The sequence below is a fragment of the Martes martes genome (assembly GCF_963455335.1).
Source record: "Martes martes genome assembly, chromosome: 8".
Lineage (NCBI taxonomy): Eukaryota > Metazoa > Chordata > Mammalia > Carnivora > Mustelidae > Martes > Martes martes.
In genome coordinates, this window is record NC_137895.1 from 97,136,640 (window position 1) to 97,157,954 (window position 21,315).

Below are 21,315 nucleotides of genomic sequence, written 5' to 3' on the forward strand. Positions count from 1 at the left end.
AGCGTAATTTCTTCCAGAGATGGAGAGCTTTTACCTGTCACCTGTTACATATTCTGAGTTATATTTATTTATAGTCTGTTTCAATCCACAAAGAAACTTTTTAAAAATGTAAACCAGAGTGACATCAGCAAAATGTTGGAAATATGAAGCTGAGCCCCTCTGTCCCCCATGGAGACACCACGTTAACAGTACATAGATTACCTCTGTGAGAACTTATCAGTTGAGAGGTTATAGCACCGCAGGCAAGTGTAAGGCGAAGCAGAGAGGTTCATTAGAGTGGGTAGGAAATCTCACTGCACTTAGCTGCATACCGCATCTCACTCTTTTTTTTTTTTTTTAAATATTTTATTTATTTATTTGACAGACAGAGATCACAAGTAGGCAGAGAGACAGGCAGAGAGAGAGGAGGAAGCAGGCTCCCTGTTGAGCAGAGAGCCCGATGCGGGACTTGATCCCAGGACCCTGGGATCATGACCTGAGCCGAAAGCAGAGGCTTTAACCCACTGAGCCACCCAGGTTCCCCCCGCATCTCACTCTTTACAGAGCACAGCATGGTGTGATCAGGAGAAAACTCCCAACCTATGGTTTCTTCTTTAGATTGCAGAAAGTTGAAATGTGCATCCTCCATTCTAACTTTTTTGGGGTATGCTAACTGGTTTCTGTCTCATCTGATTCTTGGAGCACTGACAGGAAAGGTAGCAGTACCCTTGGGGCTGCTCAGAACAAAGGCAAGTCCTGCTGCTTGCTGCTGCCCAGAGAGCGTAATACTGCAGACATACACCAGGGGGAGCTCCTGAATAGAAACCAGGAAATGTCTTCAGCTGGGAAGTTACACACTCAAGCCCAGAGGAAATAAACAAATGGACAGAAGAGGTTTGAGAGGATCCCTGACTGATTGGTGAAGGTCTTTCCCTAAAGACTAAAAGAGTTGGCTTTTTTCAAATGCCCAGATTGCAACAACAACAACAAAATAACAAGGCATACAAAGAAACAGGGAAACATGGCCCAATTCAAGGAACAAAATTAATCTCTAGAAAGTAACCATAAAGAAATGGAGGTCAGTGAGTTACCTGACAAAAATTCAGAATAATCATAAAGATGCTGAGTGAACTAAAAGAATACAGACAACTAAAATTAAATCAAGAAAGTCGTGTATGAACAAAAGGAGAATATCAATAAAGAGATAGAAACTATAAAGAAGGATAAAACAAATCTAAAGCAGAAGAATACAGTAACTGAATTGAAAAATGCACTAGAGGGGATCAGCAGTAGACTAGATCAGTAGACTAGAAGAAAGAATCAGCAAGCTTGAAGACAAGTCATTTGCAATTACCAGATTAGGGGAGAAAAAAAAAGAAGAAGAAGAAGAAGAATGTAGAGCCTGTAAGAGACTTACGGCATACCATCCAGCAGACCAAGATACACATGTCTAGCAAAATTATCTATATCTATATATAAATACAGATATATCTATAACACACTGGGTTATACTCTCACACTCATAACACCTCATCCATGAGACATAATGGATTTTTTCCCACATCAGCCAATTCTCTGACAGTCAGATATTCTATATTTTAATTCAATTCTGACACTAACCACAGTTAGCATGGACCCTACAGTTAAGGATTCAGTCCCACAAGATTACCCCCTATTGCAGATGCCAATTGTTAGTAGTATGTTGCCCACTTACCCACAAATTCTAACTTGGCTATGTATGGGAAGTTCCCACAGCCTCCTCTTTGGGTTTCCTAGGAAAACAGTTTACTTACTATTGTCTGTTTATTACTGAGGATATTTTAAAGGATACTACTACTGATAGGCAGATGAAGAGCAGGGTCTGGAAAAGTCCCAAGAGCAGGAGCTTCTGTCCCCATGAAGTTGGAGTGTGCAACTCTCTTGGCCTGTATATGTGTTCCTTAACCTGGAAGCTCCCTAAACTCTGTACTTTTAGGATTTTTACGGTAGTTCTCATCATGTAGGCATGATTGATTATTAACTCAGTTTCTACCATTTTCCCTTCTCCAGAGAATGAAGGGCGGGGCTGAAAGTCTGAAGCTTCTAATTATGATTGTTTTTTCTGGTATCCAGCCTCTATCCTGTAATCCATTAAGAATTGCCTCATTAGAGTGGAAGATACTATTCACCTAGGAAATTCCAAGAGACTTAGGAGCTCTGTGTCAGATGCTCTGATCACTCAGGAAATTATGGGGATTTTAGGAGCTCTGTCAGAAACCAGGAGCAGAGACCAATATATATGTATTCTCTTATTACTTCAAAATACATTATGGGAGTCTCAGATGAGGAAAGAAAGGGGCAGAGAGCCTATTTGAAGTAATGGCTAAAAACTTCCCAATTTTGAGGAAGGAAAGGAACATATAAATTCATGAAGCTCAGAGAATTGTAACTAGGATTAATCCAAAGAGAGCTATACCAAGACCCATTATAATTAAGCTGCTAAAACTTACAGAGAATCTTTAGAGCTGCAAAAGAAAAGTGACTTGTCATGTGCAAGGGAACACTCATAAGACTGTCAGTAGATTTCTCAGACCTAATCCGTAACCCCTAATGTGGCAGTATTTGGAGATGGAATATTTGGGAGGTAACTAGGGTTAGACGAGGTTGTGCAGGTAGAGCCATCATGATGGCACTAGTGACCTTTTATGAAGGAACACTAGAGAGCTTTCTTGCTCTGTTTATCTGCCATGTGAGAACACAGTGACAAGGCAGCTGTCTGCAAGCTAGGAGGAGAGCTTTCACACAAACCCAATGATGGTGGCACCCTGATCTCAGACTTCTAGCCTCTAGAACTGTGCCAAATAAATTTTTGTTATTTAAGCCACCCAGTCTGTGGTCTTTTGTCTTAGTCCCAACAGACTAAGAACTTGGTTTCTGTCCACCGGTTGTCTTATGTAGCAGTTCATCTGGTGACTTTGTCAGAGATACAAATACCTTATTCTTCTTCAGAATTTCGGTTTTGGATGAAATTTCTGTTTTCAAGTGCATTTATTTTAGACACTGTACAAAGTGCTTTACATATATTGATTCATTTAGACTTTACTACAGCTAAAAAGAATGAGACTCGGGATATTTATGTAATTTGCCTGAGATTATACCTTCTGTGCCACAGAGCTGGGATGTTAATGAATTCTTTTAGACCCTAAAACCCTTGCTCTTAATTCCAGTGCATTTTACTACTTCTCTGTTTTCTTAGTTCTCATTTCTTTTCTCTTCAAGGCTGCTAATGCCCATTTTAAATATTCTATCAGACTTTCTTTATTGTGTCCTAAGCCAGCAGTTATCTTATGTATATAATCTGGTAGAAATCCATGTGATGCTGTGATTAGAATTGCTACCAGGATGACTTTGATTAATTTAAAGCATCAGTTGTCTCTTGACTACTGTGCTTTACCAAAAGACTAGGAATTCAGAAATATTTATCACCCTTCATGCTTATAATGGAGTTCATGAAGTATCTTCATGCCACAAGGAATTGGACGTGGGCCATAGATGCCAATCTTAATACCTGTTTCCCTATGAGTTCAACCTCTTGGGGGAAAAGGCTTAACAGATTCACAGTAGGCACCCTCCATTGATGTCCTTGATTGAGAGCAGTGCAGTGACCTCAGCACAAGTTCAGTGATAAGACTTTCACACTTGGCAAGGAGGGAGGAAGGGAGAACAAAGTTCCAGACCTCAGGAGAGAGTCTCTCCTTTACCCAGATCACAAGGTTTTAGTGGCTAAAGTATACATTTATTGTTTGATTTGTGCTGTAGTCTGTCTCCCACAGGAGAGAAAATGATACACTCTTCAAGGCAAGTTTTTTTAACAGTATTTCCTTTGGCTGTGATATAATGATGTTTCTGAGAGTCTTTGTTTTCTGGCCTCATAATCCAGCTGATGAGGCTTCAGTTCTACCACATACATATTTCATTTTCACTCTAAAGTAGGTAGTGTCCATTTGGAGGATGCACTAATGTTAAAACTCTAGTAGATACAACTTGTACAGTGAGTCACCAGCATGATTCTTTACTAAAAGGATCATTTGTTTAATAGAAAAAATAATGTGCTCTGCATTTGCATGAATTTTATCATGTTTAGGGGATGTTTTTATTCTTACAGTTTTCTGATTTGATTTCTCCGAAAGATACAGATAATTTTATCCTTTATTTATAAGAAGGTTATGTACCTTGTCATCCACTCAGTTGGTGGATAAAGAAGCTGAGCCTATCTGATTTCTGATCTAGTGCTTTTCAGCTGTCTTATGATTAGAACATTGTTAAACCAATGTTTTATGACTTCTCCAATCATAGCAGTCCATAGATAAAGTTTTTAATTATCCCTCCTGCTTTCATGATCATGTCCTGATTTTAAGCCTTCAGTTAACAGTACTGAAAGGCATTAGAGAATACCAGCTGCTAAGACTTTGGGTGAACATCCTCTTGCCCCATGTGATGCTTGCTCATTTCAGGATACCCCTAGCTAATTCGTCCAAGAAGGTGCCACAGTAAAAGAAGGGTCCAGTTTGGCTTAGTAATCACAATGTCAGGTTCTTAGCTCCCAGATGTTCTGTTGTGTCCTCAGTTAGTGTACAACAGAAGTAATCCATTGACTGTTGAAAAACCTGCTTACCTTTTTTTTGGTTGTTTATTCATTTATCAGACATTTAATACATAATGGTGAAAATGTGCTTCAGACATTTTTATTTACAAAGAACTTGCAGAGGAGATGGTTTATATTGGTAGTAATGGTAGTGATAACGAAAACTTACAAAACAAAGCTATGTACCAGGCCTTGTTCTAAATACTTTATGTATCTTTTTACCTGTCAACTGCTACAGATTCCTTGTTTTCCTACTAGAAAATATATATTAAACGTGCTTAGGCTTATTGCCCTTTGTTTAAGCAGCAAAAGAACATACGGGAAAACGTGGTGTTATTGAAGAGTAGAGCATACATCCTATTAGCAGTTTATATGATATATGCTACCTGCCAGGAATGAGAATGGTGTGATGGTGCATAGTGCTTTCTAAAGCATAAGGTTAAAAGGTTAACCATGAGAGCAGATCACTTGTGTGTTTTCAGGGATGTAGAGAGAGACTGATTATTTTTATCGTTAGCTTTTTCTTATATAGTCTGCTTTTTTCTCTACTTCCCATTAAGAATTTTAATTTATTTAAAATTGGAAGATTTTACTGGTTTGTCTGTAACACTAAGAACAGAATGTAATTTATAAATTCTGATCTTAGGTTTAAAGATATTGTTATTTAAAAATCTTTTTAGGTAACTGAATGTGAGATATTTCTGTCACTTCTGGTGAAATTTCTGGATGCAGATAAACCACAGTGGTTACGAGCTGTTGCAGTAGAATCAATACACAGACTGTGTGTGCAACCTCAGCTCTTAAGGTAAAACCTCAGCAATATTTTGTTAAATAGATAGGGTAATGTTTGCTAGTAGGAAGAGTTTAAGTATTTATTCCCAAATATTAGTGATTTCTAAACAAAGAAAATTGGGTATTGTATGTAAATGGAGTGGTAGTGGTGTGTGTGTAAAACAGCTGAGTGGTGGGCAAAAAAATAGGGGTAGTAATTGCCATCAATCCAAATTTATTGGTTAATATGGCCACGATGATTTTTATTTTTTATAACATTAACCTCAGTCTGAACCTTTGTACTAACTTAGTAAAATCACTCAGGTGTGATGAAGTTTTAAGTACAGCATTCAGACTGATTGTATCAACATTAATTGCTATAAAAAATGTGAAAAAATTTTAATATATTCAAATATTTTTCTCAGAAACATTTAAAATTATTTTATAGGTCATTTTGTCAGTCCTATGATATGAAACAGCATTCTACCAAGGTTTTTCGTGATATTGTGAATGCCCTGGGATCTTTTATACAGTCATTGTTTCTTGTCCCTCCTACTGGAAATCCTGCTACAACAAACCAAGCTGGTAAAAGCTAATTCATATTTTGTTTTTTTATATTCTGCCATGATTTCCTGTATTCACTGTTCTCAGAGGATATTTTGTGGAAATTTTGTGACTGGAGAAATTTGGATTACCTAAATGTATTGATAGTAAAGAGTTTATACTTAAAGAAAATTCAGTCTCATTGAGGCAGCCATGTTTACTTCTTTCCAGAATATGTTTCCTTCTTTAGTATACTTTCAGGTTCTCTAATCACATAAGAATAAGAGTTTAGATGCTTATTTTCATCTTAGAGGAATTTTCATTTTGGGGCACCTGGGTGGCTCAGTCAGTTAAGTGTCTGCCTTCAGGTCAGGTATGATCCCAGGGTGCCTGCTTCTCCCTCTCCCTTTGCTTCTCCCCCTGCTTGTGCTCTCTCTGTCTGTCTCTCTCAAATAACTAAAATTTTTAAAAAAAGAGAGAGAGAGAGAGAAGGATCTTCATTTTTTGCCTCTCTTTAAAGAATTTGGTTCACCACCTTAGGAGGTCTGTTCATTTCCCTTTTAAAAAAATAGGTAAACTTGGTTTAAGCTTGTTTGGCAATCAACGTATGCCTTCTTGTTTCTCTTTGCCTTCTTCATGTTTATCTTCTACTTTCTACTGTCTGATTAATGGTTTCTTAATTCTTTATTTTCACCTCTGATAAAAAATGGTCTAACAAAAACTATATTATAAAGTTTGTCAGTAGTTTTACTCATTAGTACCTTTCTTATAAAAAAGGAAATGGGGACGCCTAGGTGGCTCGGTTAAGCGGCTGCCTTCGGCTCAGGTCATGATCCCAGTGTCCTGGGATCGAGTCCCACATCAGGCTCCTTGCTCTGCGGGGAGCCTGCTTCTCCCTCTGCCTCTGCCTACCACTCTGCCTGTGCTCGCTCACGCTCTCTCTCTCTCTGTCTCTCTCTCTCTCTGACAAAAAAATAAAATCTTAAAAAAAAATTAATTAATTAAAAAAAAAAAAGGAAATAGTGTTCTGGGGAAATAGAGCCTCTAATAGCCAAAGCAGGATTGATAAACTTCATTTATTCGTGTGGTATCCTTTCTTAATAGAACACATTTTTTTTAATTAAACAGATGTCTGTGTATTATGGATTTGTAATTAACTAGTAAATTGGTATCTTTGCTTTCTTTCCCTTGTCTAATAGGAAACAATAACTCAGGTGGCCCCGTCTCAGCACCAGCTAACTCAGGAATGTTGGGGATTGGTGGAGGTGTTACTTTGCTACCAGCATTTGAATATAGAGGAACTTGGATACCTATTCTGACTATAACAGTGCAAGGAAGTGCAAAAGCCACATAGTAAGTAGTAGTAGCTTTATTTTGTGATGAATGATGCCATTGAGGTTATTTTATCTTAAAATTTTTCTGCATTATATTTAAAATTTTAAACCTAATAATTCTAATGCAATTTAGAACTAATTTTCTCTTGTCTTATGTTGAGAATTTTACATAGGATTGGGTTTTGTTTGTTTTCTTTTGTGCTGTTTCTTGATGTGTTAGTGTTAACAGTATTGTGAAACAAAATGCATTTTTTTTTACATGAGGACCTAGTTAGCTTTTCTGTATGGCTTTTTGCTTTAAGTATGTGACTTTGGACTTAGGTCTTCTAATGCTGACTGAGTCACCAGCAGCAAATGAGTTAACCTTTTTAAAAATCTGTTTCTTCACGGGCGCCTGGGTGGCTCAGTGGGTTAAGCCGCTCCCTTCGGCTCAGGTCATGATCTCAGGTCCTGGGATCGAGCCCCGCATCGGGCTCTTTGCTCAGCAGGGAGTCTGCTTCTCTCTCTCTCTTCCTGCCTCTCTGCCTACTTGTGATCTTTCTCTGTCAAATAAATAAATAAAATATTTTAAAAATCTGTTTCTTCACCTATAAAATGAGAGTAGTGATATATCTACCTTTCAGGATTCTTTAGGTGAGAAAAGTTATTTTAACTGTAGCTAATTATGTTTTTAGAGTTTAACATACAGTACTTTTAGTTTAATTAACTTAAGGTGTTTAATGGATTCCATATGTGTTATTTTTATTGTCATTAGGCCAATTCAGTTTATACATATTTGGCAGTATATTGTTGATTTTTCTTAAGTTAGAGTGAACTACAGTGCTACAGAGATAAAACAATCAGTCCTACATAGATTTAACACTACTGCTGTTGCTGTTAGGCAATCAAGTAATACATTTTGAATGCTTGGCATGTGTAATTAAAACACTATTCCGATGACAGTAAATCAAAACCTAAAGTGTGAAGCAGAGTCTCTGACTAGTTTGTTATTTTTTGTTTGTTTAAATTGGAGTATAGTTTACACACATTACGTAAGTTTCAGGTATACAGTACAACATAGTAATTTGACAAGTTTATGCATTATGTTGTGTTCACCACAAGTGCAGCTGCCGTCTGTCCTCTTACATCACTGTTACAATATCATTGACTATATTCCTTATGCTGTGCCTTTTATTCCCATCACTTACTCATTCCATATCTGGAGGCCTGTGTCTCCCTTTCCTCTTCACCCATGTACCCAACTCTTACTCTCTGACTAGTTTAAATTATAAATTTATATGGTATGTCAATCTGCATAGTATAATCATGGTATGTGCAGCTTTATTTTGCACCAAATTATGAAAGTATAGAATCATAGAGGACTGAAATACTTAACTAAAATTCATTGTTATTCTTCGTCATTTAAAAGAAGTTAAAGTTACCTAGTCTTATATAAGTTTTGCTTGCTACAAAGGCTAGTGACTCAAGTATACTAGATGATCTGATTTAAAAGAAATCAGATTTCTAGCACTGAAGGAAACAGTAATCTCATTTATTTCCCTACCTCATTTTATAAATTGAACCCCCCCCCAAAAAAAGAAAAAGAAAAAAACCCAACATTAAAACTAGTTATCCTCATTGAGCTTACATTTTAGTGAGTGAGATAGTCAATAAAGGTTCAAATAAACATATAATATCACCTTGGGTAGTGGTTAATTCTTTGAAGAAAAAAAAAATTAAGGGGATAGAGAGTGACCAAGGTAAAGATGGGGAGAGAAACGATCTCTGCCGAAAGAAGATTGAGCAAATACATAATAAAGGGAGAGAGTGAAGATGTATGCTTGAGGAAGAAAAATTAAAACAAATGAATGGGAGTAAATACTTGGCAGAGTTGTACGAATTACTTTTTTATTGATGGAAGTTTGAAACCAATTGTTTATTGATAATTTAATCCTTATCAATTAAGAAAGTTGGATTTTAACTAGTTCAGCTACTAAATACTATGATTTTGAGTACAGTACATTATTTTACTTGAAGACAAAGTTAGGACTAAATTTTTAAAGGAACATACAAATAATGGTTTTGGGGTTTTTTTAGTGCTATAAACACTGAGATTATTCACCTCTGGAATAAAAAATAGCCAGGAAACATTGGGTTTTCTTTTACACATGGATTAGTATGTTTGAAACCTCCCTGTTGAATTGGTATCTTTTATTCATTCATTTGTTGTGAGATTCAGTATAAAGTTATTCTCACTATTTTCTTTGAAGACATACATGTAAATCTTGATTGTGTATTCTGTTCTTCTGTTGACTTTTTGCGTATATAATCATTTGAAAACTTAAGTCATATACAGACAAAAGTTGTTTTGACATAAGTATTGCTGACATATTCTTTCTGATTAATTACACTATGGCTCCTTTCAGAGTTGGGCTGGTGACAGTTTTGCAACTTTACCTTAAATTTTAAAATATTTAAATAAATGAGTCACATTTTATCTAAAACTGGAATTTATATACTAGTTCTAATAAAATAGCACTGAAATACTGAGATAAGAAAGCGTGAGCTTTGTTTTAGGTTGTGGTATTTATAAAAATAAGCATAAATCACCTTTTTTTCTTAACTATACTAGCATTTAAGGTCTTTACCATAGAATGGGGATTAGAGTTTGGGATATTTAAGATTATTCTTTTTGTTTGAGATGCATTTTCTCAGTAGATCATCATTTCTTCAATGAGAATAGAGATTTGTCTGAAAAAATGCTTAGCACTCGCAGGCTTAATGTGTGGCTCTAGAGGCTGATTTGCTTGGCAGTGATTAAACCCATAAACTTTACCTCTTTGTTTGAGCTTAGATCTCTTGATCAGTAATATAAATATATCTTCACTGATTACCTGAATTTTAAAATCCTCGGAGCTCACATTCTAGGGGTTAAATTGACAGGCTTTACAGTGAGACTTGAGTTAAGAACTGTTGATGGATAACTGTGTCACCTTAGTCCTTAGTTGCATCATCTGTATCTTTTAGGGGTTTGTGAGAAGTTAAACAAGGCAATATACATCAAAAAGCCCCTAGAGTCCCAGGCCAAGAGTTATTGTGTAACAAATGGTAGCTGTTTATAGGTGTTGTTATTGTTTATTCTGAGTTTTGCATTTCTTTACAAATTACCTACCTCCAGTCTTGATTATGACTCAGCAACTTTTAGAATTTGAGGCTGGAAATCTCTTTTATTAACTTATTGTAATCTTTAGTGATTTCAATTTTGTTTTTGAGATGTAATCCACCCTTTAGATTATACATTTTATGGTTTTACTGTATTCAAAAGCTATGTAACAGTAACCACCTTGAATTCCAGGACTTTTTCATCACCCCAGAAAGAAACCCATACTCATTCCCTAGTCTCTCTTTCCCATTCCCCTAGCAACCACTAATCTGTTTTGCATTTCTACTGATTTCCCTATTCTGGATATTTCATATAAATGTAATCACACAATAAATACTCTTTTATTCAGGCTTCTTTTAGCATGTTTTGAAGGTTCACCTGTGTTGTAGGATGTATCAGTACTTCGTTTCTTTTTATGGCTAAATAATATTCAGATTTATGGATGTACTGTATTTTGTTTATCCATCAACTGATGGGTATATTTGGATTGCTTCCACTTTTTGGTTTTTAGAGATAATGCTGCTATGAGCATTTGTGTACAACTTTTTGCTTAGACGTATGTTTTCATTTCTCATAGATGTATATACCTAGGAGTAGAATTACTGAGTCATATATTACTGTGTTGAACTTTTTGAATAACTGCCAAACTGTTTTCCCAACTGACTGTACCATTTTATATCCCCACCAACAGTATATGGGGGTTGATTTCTCCACATCCTCAGCAGCAGTTGTTACTGTCATTTGATTATTGTTACAGTCTTCTGATTTTAGCCATCCTAGTGGACATTAAATGTTACCTTACCATATTTTCAGTTTGCATTTCTCTAAATACCAATGGCATTGAATATCTATCTCATTCACATACTTTTTGGCCATTTATATATCATCTTAGGAGAAATGTCTTTTCAGATCCTTTGCTCCTTTTTAATTGGGTTGTCTTTTTATTATTTAGTATATATTCTGGATCTTTAGCCCCTTATCAGATACATGATTTGCAAAAATTTTTTATTCTGTGGATTGTCTTTCATTTTCTTAATAGTGGCCTTTAAAGCACAATAGTTTTTAATATTGATGAATTCAGTTTATCTGTTTTTTCCTTTGTTGCTTGTGCTTTTGGTATCCTGTCTAACAAATCATTACCTAATGTGAGGTCATGAAGATTTTTGACTGTGTTTTCTTCTAAGAGTTTTAGTTTTAGCCCCTATATTTAGGTCATTGATTAATTTTGAGTTAATTTTTGTAATGGTACCAGGTAAAGATCTACCATCGTTCATTTACATATGAATATTCTGTTGTTCCCGTACCACCAGTTCTTTTTCCATTGAACTATCTTGACAGATTTCACTTTTAAGGAATTTAAAACCATAATTCTTTATTTGCTGTGATTTAAGACAAAAGATTTGTTATCTTTCTTTTTGAAAGCTTGTTCTAACTATGGAGTAGAAACTGCTCTGAAATTTGACTTTGGGGGCACCTGGGTGGCTCAGTCGTTGAGTGTCTGCCTTTGGCTCAGGTTATGATCCCGGGGTCCTGGGATCAAGCCCCACATCAGGCTCCCTGCTCCACAGGAAGTCTGCTTTTCCCTCTTCAACTTCCAATGCTTGTGTTCCCTTTCTCGCTGTCTCTCTCTCTGTCAAATAAATAAAAATAAAAAATCATTAAAAATATTTTGACTTGGGGCACCTGGGTGGCTCAATGGGTAAAGCCTCTGCCTTGGGCTCAGGTCATAATCTCAGGGTCCTGGGATCGAGCCCTGCATCGGGCTCTCTGCTCAGTGGGGAGCCTGCTTCCCCCTCTCTCTCTGCCTGCCTCTCTGCCTACTTGTGATCTCTCTCTCTCTCTGTCAAAAAAATAAATAAAATCTTAAAAAAAATATTTTGACTTTGACATATTGATGCTATGAGTATTATTCTTACCCTGTTGGCAGATTGTGTCTGAGATGATAGCTAAGCTGGATATCTCACAGTAATACTTTCTCAGTGTGAAAATATCTTCCTGTTTATAGGATTGATTTGATTTTGTAATACCTTATTTTGAAAGCACCTGAGTTAGAGTTTGAGAAGTTTTATAATCCATTTAATCTTACTCTATTTTATTTGTAAGACTTAATTTCTCTTATTAAATTTCTTTAATTAAAATACTGGCACATTTGGGGTAGGGACAAAAAGTAAATTGATAAAATAATTGTTATGGCAGTGATCAGGCCTTAATTATTCTAATCACTTTCTTAGAATACTGAGAAAGGATCCCTCCAAATGAAACACTCATTAATTCTATTCATGTTTTCTATTCTGTTGCTTTTACTTTCTATGAACTACAAACACTTGTGTATATATATTTTCATCATCATGGCTTTTAATTAGTGTTCTGATTTTTTTTTATTTCAGCCTGGAGATGTTGGACAAAGTTGAGCCCCCAACTATACCAGAAGGTTATGCTATGTCTGTGGCATTCCATTGTTTGCTTGACCTTGTACGTGGAATTACTAGTATGATTGAAGGAGAGTTAGGAGAGGTTGAAACAGAATGTCAGACTACTACTGAAGCAGCTTCTTCACCAACACTATCATCAGAACAGCAAGAATTACAGTCAACATCAGACCAGATGGATAAAGAAATAGGTATATTGATATCTGTATTTTTAATTTTTATTTTGAAATAATTTGAATTTACAGAAAAGTTGCAGAAATACTCAAGTTCCCAAACATCCCTTCACCCTGATTTCCCGGTTATTAACACTACCCTATTTGTGTTATCATTCTGTTTACGTATGTCACTATACTTTTCTGCTGAACTATTTGAAAATAAGTTGCAGACATGATATCCTTAATATTTTCATGTTTTCTTAAAAGTAAGGACAGTTTCCTAATATAACTACAGTATAGTCCCATCATAAATTTAGCATCAGCCCAGTATTATCTTATCCCAGACCTCATTCAAATTTTGCCAGTTGCCCCAGTGATGTCTTTGGTGTTCTGGGATCACATGTTGAATTTAGTTTCATGTTGCTGTACTATCCTTTAATCTAGAAAGTTCGTTAGATTTTTCTTGTCTTATATGATCTTGACATTTTTGAAGAGTACAGGCTAGTCAGTTTAGGTTTGTCTTTTTTTCCCCTTATAATTAGATTCAATTTACTCATTTTTGCTAGGGCTACCACAGAAATATTCCTATGTTAAACCTAGTCTATAAACACAGCAAGAGAATACAGTTATCAGTATGTCTCATTATTGGTAATGTTAACTTTTATCATTTGGTTAACATGATGTCTGGCTGGTTTCTTCGGTGTAAGATTAATTATGAACTTTTTGTGGAGAAATATTTTGAGGCTTCTGTAAAAGAGAGCTTTCCCTTGTCACCCATTTATTTAGTTTTTTTAAATTTACCCATTTATATTAGTATGGATTCTTAGATTTCTATTTTATTTGAAAGGTTACAATGTGATGTGATTATCATTATTTGGTTTAACACTCAGATTGTTCCTGATAACGGCCAGTGAGACCCCTTTCAAACTGGCCACTGTGTCCTTTTATCATTTTCTGAGCACTGTCTCACTGTCTGACACAATACAACGTTCTAAGCTCATCTTGGCTCTTTCTTGCCAAGCCCAGGAATCAGTTATTTTTCTAAAGAGCCCTTGCTCTTTTTAGTTTAGTATTTAGAAATGAACACATGGGCATTAGTGTGCTTCTTACTACTTGAAAAGGAAATACACACACACACAAACACATGCACACACACACATCTCTTTACATTTTAAAAAACTGTTTGTCTAAAAATGTCTAAATGAGGTTTCTTCCAGTTCTGGTTTACTACCACAAGGCTTATTTTTTTACCTTTCCATGTTTTCGGTTACCTTTTCCAGAAGTGAGACACTTGGTCCCAGTTTATTCAGTGGATTTACTCATTTGCTCAATGCCCAGTGTATAGAAATCAGTCTCCTGGCTAAATAGCTTGTTAACACTGCCTTTCTTCGAGCTGGTCACAGAGGCTGGAAGTTTGGCCTAATGAAGGGGAAGGGAATAGGAATTGGTATTACACACACACACATACACAGAGATACCAGTTTCAGATCCTACCATTGATATTTTAAAACAACTTGTTTAAAGACTTCTTGAATTCTGAAATTGGTGTGGTTTTTAAGTTTTCATTTTTTCAAATGTATTTTAACTATTAGAGCTTTAGTATTTAATAATCAAGTTGATAGAATATGTAATGTATTGCCAAATGACTAGGGTGGTTTTAGAATGATATATTATCAAATACTCTGCTATCTGTAATGAACATGAAGTGTTGTATGTTTTTGTCCTTTAAGTTAGTAGAGCTGTTTGGGAAGAAATGGTAAATGCCTGCTGGTGTGGTTTACTTGCTGCTCTCTCTCTCCTCCTTGATGCCAGGTATTAAGTTTTTATAATTTTTTTTTTATTGCATGTGGCAGTTAGTGCTCGCTTCGGCAGCACATATACTAAAAATTGCATGTGGCAGTTAATAAGAAATAAACATTAAAATAGATACTTAAATTGGTCCTAAAATTATTTCTTAATATTAGTTTTTTAATATTAATTTTTCTTATCTTTTTAATAGTTTTATATATACTGAATATTCTTTTTTTTTTAATCAACATATAATGTATTATTTGCTTCAGGGGTACAGGTCTGTGAATCACCAACCTTACACAATTCACAGCACTCACCATGACACATACCCTCCCCAATATGCATAACCCGGCTACCCTATCACTTCCCCTCCACCCCGCCTCAGCAACCCTCAGTTTGTTTCCTGAGATTAAGAGTCTCTTATGGTTTTTCTCCCTCCACGGTCCCATCTTGTTTCATTTTTCCCCTCCCTGCCCCCCACGGCCCCCTGCCGTGCCTCTCAAATTCCTCATATCAGAGAGATCGAACATTATTCTTTTTTGGCCACCTCACTCTCCTTCATCCTATTCTTGCCCTGCTCCCCACCAGAATAGTTGTCATGATGTTTTAATGGAAAATACAGTCCTAAAATTACAGAGTGCCTTTGTCACTTCAAGTCTTTCTACTACTTTTACAGTAATGATAATTATCAGTTACTTTGATTTTTTTTTCCCATAATGACAGGATTTGCTGATTTTAAAATGCTTGCTATTTTGGGGAACCTGGGTGGCTCAGTCAGTTAAACATCTGCCCTTGGCTCAGGTCATGATCTCCAGGTCTTGGGATCGAGCCCTGCATTAGGCTTCCTGCTCAGCAGGGTGTCTGCTTCTCCCTCTGCCCCTCCCCACTGCTCATCTTTCTCTCTCTCAAATACATAAATAAATAAAAATCTTTAAAAAAAATGCTTGATGTTTTAGGTTAAATCTTTTGAGTATGTGGCTATTTTCTTCAATAATGATGTATGTATTATATACTGCTTTTACCCAGTTCAGATTTTCAGGCATTATGTTGATTAGTTAAAATTCCTTCTTAAGTAAATTGATTTTCATAATACTTTTGTATAGATTTCCTTACAACTTACTGAATACCTAATTCCATGTCATGTTTGCAGTATAATTAAACATAAATTAATCATATTAAATAAAATACTTTATATTTTCAGCACAGATGAAGCTGCCACTGAGAATATTTTAAAAGCTGAATTGACTATGGCTGCTCTTTGTGGAAGATTGGGCCTTGTAACTTCAAGAGATGCCTTTATAACTGCAATATGCAAAGGTTCCCTGCCTCCTCATTATGCTCTTACAGTACTGAATACCACCACTGCAGCCACACTTTCCAACAAATGTAAGACTTTAGCTTATGCACAGTTTTTTCCATCTAGTGGAGTGATGTGGTATAGAGAAAATATTATAGAAATTCTGAGTTCAGGGGCGCCTGGGTGGCTCAGTGGGTTAAAGCCTCTGCCTTCGGCTCAGGTCACGATCCCGGGTCCTGGGATCGAGCCCCGCATCGGGCTCTCTGCTCAGCAGGAAGCCTGCTTCCTCCTCTCTCTCTGCCTGCTTCTCTGCCTACTTGTGATCTCCGTCTGTCAAATAGATAAATAAAATCTTTAAAAAAAAAAAAAAAAGAAAAAGAAATTCTGAGTTCAAGCCTCTGCTGTTTCATTCACTGACTCTGACCTTGGCGAGAAGTTAATGATGTGGAGCTTCAGTTATTTCCATCTCTTCAAAACAATAGGGGTGCAGGGAGAATAATACCAATTTTAAACAATAATTGTGAAGTTAGAAGAAAATAAATCTGGAAGTCTTTTGTAAACTATATCATACTGTTGAAATGGTGGTTTTTATTTTTATTTTTTTTAACGGACCTAGTAGAACAGTAATGCTTGCAACCACTTGGATTAACATTCAGTTTTTTTCTTGTTGAATACTTCGAAAACACACAAGTTGGTTACATGTAAAGTAAATGTGTTTCAATATGATATTTAGTTTTCAGTCTGAAAACTTGAAAATTGGCCTATAACTTTAATTAGAAAAGATTACTGGGAATGCATATTAAAATACTTAATGTGTCCTAATTCTGTTTTGCTTGTGAAGAAGTCTGCCAAAGTTTTACAATTTTAAAAAGTTATATAGAAAATTACTTAAAATTTGTTTAACTTATCTTGGTTTTTGTAACACCTGAGTTTTAAAAAGGTTTGCATATAGATAACTACATAAGTGTCATAGTTGCACTTAGTTTAATAAAATTAATGTTTTAAAGTATATCATTACTGGAGCACCTGGGTGGCTCAGATTGTTAATGTCTGCCTTTGACTCGGGTTGTGATCTCGGGGTCCTGGGATTGAGCCCTGCATTGGGCTTCCTGTTCAGTGGGGAGTCTGCTTCTCTCTCTCCCTCTACCTGCCTCCCTCCCCCCCGCAACTGTTGTGCACTCTCTCTCCCTCAAATGAATAAAACAATGAAACGGGGTGCCTGGGTGGCTCAGTTGTTAAGCATCTGCCTTCGGTTCAGGTCATGATCCTAGGGTCCTGGGATAGAGTCCCATATCAGGCTCCCTGCTCAGCGGGAAGCCTCCTTCTCCCTCTCCCACTCCCCTTGCTTGTGTTCCCTCTCTCGCTGTCTCTCTCTCTCTGTCAAATAAATTTAAAAAAAAATCTATTAAAAAAAAAAACCAAAACAAAGTAAAATATAACATTACCTTGAATGTTGTGTGAGAAGTTTATCTTAGTTATTTAAGCTTTCCTTTGTGTTCTAGCATATTCCATTCAGGGTCAAAGTGTTATGATGATAAGTCCATCAAGTGAATCTCACCAACAAGTTGTGGCAGTGGGTCAACCTCTGGCCATCCAGCCTCAAGGAACAGTAATGGTAAAGTATTTTTCTTATCTTGGTTACCAACTAACTATCCAGCATACCTTTTGTACCTTTCTTCTTATGTTTGCCAAATTTTATCATTATAGTTACTTAGTTTTATTTACCTGGATGATTGATACCTTCAGAAGACATTAGCAGTTGACATTATCATAAGCAATTGTGATAACACAACTTTTTTTCTCCTAAAAAGTAATTCATTTCAATCATCTTTTTAATAGTAACTATCACAGAAAATTAGCTCCAGCCAAGAATCATGGCTATATTATATATCTTACAGGTATATTCTGAAATAATGTAATTAGGATAAAAGTAGTTTACATGGTTTCCTTCTAATATAGAACAACTCTGGGGCATTTGAGTTCTACAAAATGTTAATTCAAAGGAATCAGAAAAAAAAGAAAGTGTAAACCATGGTCTGCCATTTCTTCTTGTGGTACTCTTAAAACATAATATTTTCCAGCGAATGACCATAGTAAGGACCAAATTAAAAGAAATATATTCTCCATAATGATGGCAATGATGATGATGGCAGCTGATATTTATTGAATTTTGTTTTATCTGATTTAATACCCTCAGCTCTAAAGAAATGAAATGATGGGTAGAGAGGTTAATTTGACTAAGGTTATGGTAGTTCCATGACATGAACTCAGCCAATGTTAATCCAGGCCAATGTCAAACTGTTCTTTATGCAGTCTTTCTTAATATTTGTTTACAGGTTGATTTTCAGAATAATAATGTAGACTGATATGACATGACTCCTGTTTATCTATACCTCTTTAAACACTTTTGTTTTAAAGTAAAATCTGTAAACTTTTATAGTATTTGTTAAAACTCCTTACTTGACCTTCTCCATCTGGAATCTCTTATGAGACATTCTAATGCATATATATATATGATAACACAACTTTTAAGCAAACTAATTTGTTTTTTACAAAACCAAACCCATTTTCTTAATATTTTTGTTTTTTTATTTCAAAAAATATTTGAATATGATAATGCTGCTTTACAAGAATGTACAACAGTACTTACAAATATATCTTTTAAAAAATATATATAGCTCACTTCCAAAAATATCCAGTGTATGAGGACTTTACTTAACTTGGCACACTGCCATGGAGCTGTTCTTGGAACATCATGGCAACTTGTCTTGGCAACTCTACAGGTATGTTGTAGGCTCTGGGTCAGAGGTCAGTGTTGTTTTTATAGCTGAGTGCTAACAAATTAAGCAATGCCTGCTGGTGCTTTGAGCGGGCCTAAAGACTAGGCAGTAAGTTTGAAGAAGAAAAAGTTAGAAAGGAATAAAGACGTGGCTTCTATTGTACAGAGTGATAGAATTCTTTTCTCAGTGGCCTAAGTTCTATATCCTATGCTTGGTGTCAGAGGTATTTTATATGAATAGTAATTACTAACTTAAGTTTAGTTATTGGGGGTGCCTGGGTGGCTCAGTCAGTTAAGCAGCTGCCTTCAGTTCAGGTCATGATCTCAGAGTCCTGGGATTGAGTCCTGAATTGGGCTCCCTGCTCAGCGGGGAGTCTGCTTCTCCCTCTCCTTCTCTCTGCCACTCCCCCTGCTTGTGCTCTCTCTGTCTGTCTTTGTCAAATAAATAAATCTTTAAAAACAAATTTAGTTATTGGAAACTTACTAATTTTAGTTATTTGAAGTTACTATTGATTTTTTATAAATTTTAGTTACTAGAATTTTTATAATTTTTATAAATTTCTTTATTTTTTTTACCTTTAATTTTACAGCATCTTGTGTGGATTCTGGGATTAAAGCCTAGTAGTGGTGGTGCCTTGAAACCTGGGAGAGCTGTAGAAGGACCCAGTACAGTAAGCTGTAGTTGGTTTTACTCAATTTGTGCTTCCTGAAATGTTCGTATGTTACATTTAATTGTATTCTTCTCTTAGGTTCTAACAACAGCAGTGATGACAGATTTACCAGTGATTTCCAATATACTTTCAAGATTGTTTGAAAGCTCACAGTAAGAATCAGTTTTTAAAATTGATAGAAATATTATTAGTGTATATTTTAGATCAGAATGTTTTATTTCTTCATTTTCATTATAGGTATCTTGATGACGTATCATTGCATCATTTAATAAATGCACTTTGCTCCTTATCCCTAGAAGCAATGGATATGGCCTATGGAAATAATAAGGTGTGATATTCTATCTTTCTGTTTTAAATATGGTACATTATTGAGTTAAATAAGGAGTACACTCATTATGATCTTAGTATTTTAGTAATGGGACTAATGCTTATCTTGCAGGCTCTCTCAATTCTCTTGAGTTTTTACCATTTATGGTGGTTATTTGTTGAAGGGGAAGTGAAGAGGACTATCCGGTTTGTGATTTGTCTAATATGTATTAATAATTTTAACTGTTTCTCTTGGGTATTGAGTATTTTAAGAAACATTTTGATAAAGAATAAAGGCAGTACCACATTTATAAATGAGTTCCATAAAATGTCATAATAATATTTGTAATTATAATTTATGATTGGGGCAATACAAGATTTAAATCAAGCAATATATATATGTCTCAGTTTCTCTTGCCTTCGTTGGGATGGAAAATAAGGAGCTAATCATTTCTTTCTAAAGGTAATGATTCTCCCCCTTGAAAATTAATTTTTTGCTTTGCTCATTAACTGAATGAATAGAACAGTACTTTTGAATATTGACATTCAAGAACATTTCTTTCTGTACTCAAAATATAATTTTCTATTATACTTAGAAAGCACAGGAATATATGGATTTATTTATATTTTAGAAATTATTTAAAATAAAATGCTGTGTTTTAAAATAAGTATAGTGTGACCATTTACAAATAAATGAAGATACCCAGAACATGATTAAAAAGCAGAGAATGCAGCTTTATAACTTGTTTAACATATACCTGTAAGATCCAAAATTATATTGTCTACCTAGACCTAAATTATAATTCTTTATACTGTGGCTTTTCATCTGTAAGACTGATGTAAAGATTAACCACTAAGGTTTCATTAGGGAGAAGTTTTGTATACAATAGCACATAGCTAGAGAATTACATAAGCATGTAGGTGTTTGAAAATATGCATTATAGTTGACTCCAAATTAAGGCAAGAGCAATACAAAATATAGCGAAGTACTCAATTTCTTGATATCTTTAATAATCCTGCATCTTTAAGATTAACTCTTAACACACAAATATATTTTTAATAGAGTACCTTAAGGAAATCTGAGCAAGTTTCTGTGGTAATGTCTTGAGAATTTACATATTCACTCAGTAACCACAGTATGTTTACTCTATGTACATGATACTCTGCTAGGAAATACAAAGGAAATACAAGATTTTTACTTTCAAATAGTATGTAAACTACTTGGCTCATGGTTAAGTGGTAGTTGAAGTGGTATAAGAGTTGAAGTTATAGATCTTATGTGGTGTGAGACTTATTTTCTGAATCCTTAGTGTCCTGTTATGGAAGATGTTTTTACTGCATATTTTGACTAAAAGAACTAAGATTAATCAAGATGAATGAATTTGTGATTGGAGTTGGGTATTGAAAGAGTGGCAAAAGTTAGAAAGGGGCAATTTTCTGGAAATCAAAAGAGAAAAATGTTACAAGAAATCAAGACGAATGAGAATTGAGAAG

General features: G+C 35.4%; 1 protein-coding gene across 5 annotated transcripts in view; it reads left to right on the plus strand.

Moving 5' to 3' along the window:
* The window catches only part of MON2 (MON2 homolog, regulator of endosome-to-Golgi trafficking), a 117,775-nt gene that overhangs the window by 43,824 nt on the left and 52,636 nt on the right, over window positions 1–21,315 (plus strand). For all 5 annotated transcript variants that reach the window (XM_080810990.1, XM_080810991.1, XM_080810992.1 and 2 more), the window contains 11 exons: window positions 5,284–5,408; window positions 5,823–5,959; window positions 7,117–7,270; window positions 12,781–13,013; window positions 14,708–14,789; window positions 15,970–16,154; window positions 17,568–17,680; window positions 18,744–18,848; window positions 19,435–19,515; window positions 19,594–19,667; window positions 19,753–19,843. In XM_080810990.1, coding sequence (XP_080667116.1) covers window positions 5,284–5,408; window positions 5,823–5,959; window positions 7,117–7,270; window positions 12,781–13,013; window positions 14,708–14,789; window positions 15,970–16,154; window positions 17,568–17,680; window positions 18,744–18,848; window positions 19,435–19,515; window positions 19,594–19,667; window positions 19,753–19,843 — 1,380 coding nt within the window. The remainder of the gene's footprint in view (window positions 1–5,283; window positions 5,409–5,822; window positions 5,960–7,116; window positions 7,271–12,780; window positions 13,014–14,707; window positions 14,790–15,969; window positions 16,155–17,567; window positions 17,681–18,743; window positions 18,849–19,434; window positions 19,516–19,593; window positions 19,668–19,752; window positions 19,844–21,315) is intronic.